General features: G+C 44.3%; 1 protein-coding gene across 1 annotated transcript; it reads right to left on the bottom strand.

Annotated features, from left to right (window-relative positions):
• Positions 1 to 17: 17 nt before the first annotated feature.
• LOC113745595 (amyloid protein-binding protein 2-like) lies at positions 18 to 2,914 on the bottom strand. The gene is made up of 3 exons (XM_027277311.1): positions 2,672 to 2,914; positions 1,655 to 1,820; positions 18 to 454 (listed from the first exon to the last, which is right to left on the bottom strand). The coding sequence occupies exons 1-3, from the start codon at positions 2,897 to 2,899 to the stop codon at positions 192 to 194; spliced, it is 657 nt and encodes a 218-aa protein (XP_027133112.1). The 5' UTR covers positions 2,900 to 2,914; the 3' UTR covers positions 18 to 191.
• Between the last annotated feature and the right edge of the window lie 436 nt (positions 2,915 to 3,350).

Below are 3,350 nucleotides of genomic sequence, written 5' to 3'. Positions count from 1 at the left end.
TGTGTGTGTGTGTGAGAGAGAGAACTGGCAGCTGCAGTGACCATAAAGTCACCTGACATGCCGGTGATGCTTGAATTTACTGTGTATTACTAATTAACTGTGTGCAACTGAAGCATCACATTAGGGCTCATCATGTGTCCTCTCCAGGCTAAAGCCCACGTGTCCTTGTTTCCTTTCTTCCCTCATAAAAATCAGCCGAGACAGGGACGGGTGGGGCCAAGGCTCTGAGCCAATAGGAAAGCTTGTACCACTTCCTGGGTCTGCTGGGGCGTAGTATTGACGTCCTCCAGGGCGTCTGCGACGGCAAACTGCCGGTCCCTCAGCCGGTTCCAGTTGGACAGTATGTTGTGGTATTCAAACACCTTCTCGTAGTTTCCCACTGAGTTATAGAGTTTGATCAGGCCTCGGTAGTCGTACTCCAGCCCGCTATAACCTTCTCCGAACAGCTTCTTACCTATGAGGACACAACAGACATCACAAACCAGGGTTCAGTAGACTGAAAACTCATAGTCAGCTTTTTTCACATTCCATTAATCATTCAAGTCCATTTCTGAGAAATGATGCCAAAAATGTGAAATGTGGAAATGTTTTTCTTACAGTTATATTGTAACCTTTGGTAGACCAACTAACTACAAATGGATCAGCTGTTAATCAATAACAAAAACAATCGTTGGATGTTGAATTAATTACAAACTAATTAAGCTGCTAATACAGCATGGCCAATAAAACCACATTCTGGAACCTTTCTACCTTCAAAATCATGCTGATGCCACACAGACTTTTAAACACCACCAACTGTTTAACTGATTTTGGTAAAACTCCATATTATTTTATGGAAAAATGTTTTCTGGTTTTCCCGCCTCAATGCTTCATCAGTGATTTACAGTTTCCTGGTGGAAACTCAGTCCATGCTGCCCAGACTGGGAGCTCTAAGAACAAGGGGGGCGCTGGACAAGCGGGCAAGGGCAATGTAACCAGCAGCCTCGACAGACATAATGGCAGAGGAGAGAGTGAAGAGGAAGTTGACGGAGGAAGCTAAGAAGAGAAAAGAAGAGAGTGAGTGAGCGAGCAAGAAGCTGCCAGACAGAGCTTGGTGAAAAAAAAGGCTGAAAGACAGACACTGAGCTGGGCTGACTGCTGTTGGACTAGTCAGTAATATTAGCAAAGTTGTCAACTTGCTAGTTTTTGATCATCAGTAATGTAATCAGAACCAATACTTGAGTACAGCGGAACATATTTACCACAGTGGGATTACAGTCTGATACTAATGAATGAATTAGAAAAATCCAACATCATGCTGCTTTACGCCTTGGACATACATTAAGCATTGGAGGCTAGTTCCAGCAGCAGAGAGAGGGACACATGGGTCTGAGTCAGCTACCGACATTAGCTCAGAACTGGGTTCATTTTTGGAGCAAAAAAGAGAACTATGTTTCCAGGAGTGACCACAGGCCTGTATTACAAAGTGAGGTCCAGCTCTGTTTTGGTCTAACCCAGGCCTTCTGCTTTCCACAAGCAGGCCTATCTATGATAAATGGCTAACCTGCCAAGTTGTTATTTGTGCAGTACGGGAACCTGGCATGGACAAAAGTACTGTATTTACAATAAAGTAAGATCAGCATCAGTAACCATCCACCCCTTCCCTGTGTCTGACCGATAGCGATGGAGCGCAGGTAGAGCCTCTCTGCGTCTTCATACTGGTTCATGTCGTAGTTGTAGAGGGAGGCCAGGTGACCCACAGACAGAGCCACCTCGTAGTCCTCGTGGCCCAGAAGCTGCTCTTTAATCTGGATGGCTTTGATGTGCATCTCCTCTGCCTCCTGGTTCCACGGACACCCGCAAAACACAAGACACAACACAGAAAGAAACAGATCAGTCATCAGGGCGAGAAGGTGATTTCATCCACAGTGAGTTTGTTCCAAAGATTGATAGAACACTTTTACTGAAAGGCTCAGAGTTTGCAGCTATGACTGTTGTTGAGCAGGACCTCCGTCATGTGGCCCTGCTGCTGGACTCAATACAATGCAGCCATGAGGACTACACCATCACAGCATTGGATTTGATTGGTTCGATTATGGGAAACAACTGAAACAACTGAAAAGACCAGCTTGTGAACGGAATTATGGGTCCATTTTGACGTCAACACTAAACATGGAATATCCACGTACATTAAAACTACACGTGACCTGAAGAGGGATGGGGAATATTGTTTAACCATTCATTCCTGATAACCAAAGTAAATATTTGTACCTGAATATGGTCTTAAAGGTCAGTCTGTCTCTGTCTCTGATTGTTCTACATGTAGCACTTGAACAGCTTGTTTGATGAGGCTGATGTACCTCCATAATCCTGTACTTTGTGAGTTGTATCCATACAGTCGACTGCACTTGTAAGTCACTTTGGATAAAAGCGTCAGCTGCAGTGTAACAGGGAAACACTGTCCAGGGAACGTTACACTAAAGGGACTAACTCTGGACAATATTCACTTCACTCAGACTCATTTCAAATGCATAACAAAAGGACTGTAGATTTTGTCCTCTATCACTAACACTGACAGTGCATCCATGAAGCCAGTGTGAAGAGGAACATGTGTAGCTGAACAGTGTTTTAAGACAGTATGCACATGCAGGGAGACAAAGAGACAAACAATCAGTCAGACAGATCCACCCACCTTGAACTTCCTCATGGACTGGTAGAGTCGTCCGAGGTTGCCGTAGTGTTTGGCTGTCTGGACGTTGAACTCTCCGAAGGCCTTCTTGGCCAGCTGCAGTGAGGAGAGGTGAAGGTCATGAGCCTCCTGCAGGAGGCGCTCTTCTGTCTCCTTGTTGTGGCAGTCGATGGCGATCTCCTCCAGAATCAGAGCTGAGAGGATGATGAAGTCCGTGTCATTTTTTGGCATGAAATGAAATGAGGCTTTAAGTTACAATCAGTCTGACTTCACTGTGACCTTCTGATTCTTTAAAGAGGAAACAATATTTTGTTATGTTGAATAAAGATCTGCTGTCGCAGTACAGAGTGTCAGCATAGCTTTTCTATTACACAACTATTTTGGTACAAACATTTTTCCGCCAGTGTGGCGGATAGTCTTCTGAGATTTATGCACCGCAGGGAAAATCTCCCCACATTTGGAGCTGGTGTTAATCTCAGAACATGTATAGGACTGCACACACAGTCAGAATGAACATATTCAATGGGTGACTCATTTCCTCCTCAGAGATTTATTGTTGACTATGCATCTTGTAAAACCTGAACTCACACCTTTTAGATGCAGCTTTGTAATTTGTGCAAATGTTTTTTGATCCGGGCACCTTGGAGAATCTATAGTATACCGTATTTTCACGACCATAAGG

Source organism: Larimichthys crocea, unplaced genomic scaffold (assembly GCF_000972845.2).
Source record: "Larimichthys crocea isolate SSNF unplaced genomic scaffold, L_crocea_2.0 scaffold9858, whole genome shotgun sequence".
NCBI lineage: Eukaryota > Metazoa > Chordata > Actinopteri > Sciaenidae > Larimichthys > Larimichthys crocea.
This window is presented reverse-complemented; position numbering and strand designations above follow the sequence as displayed.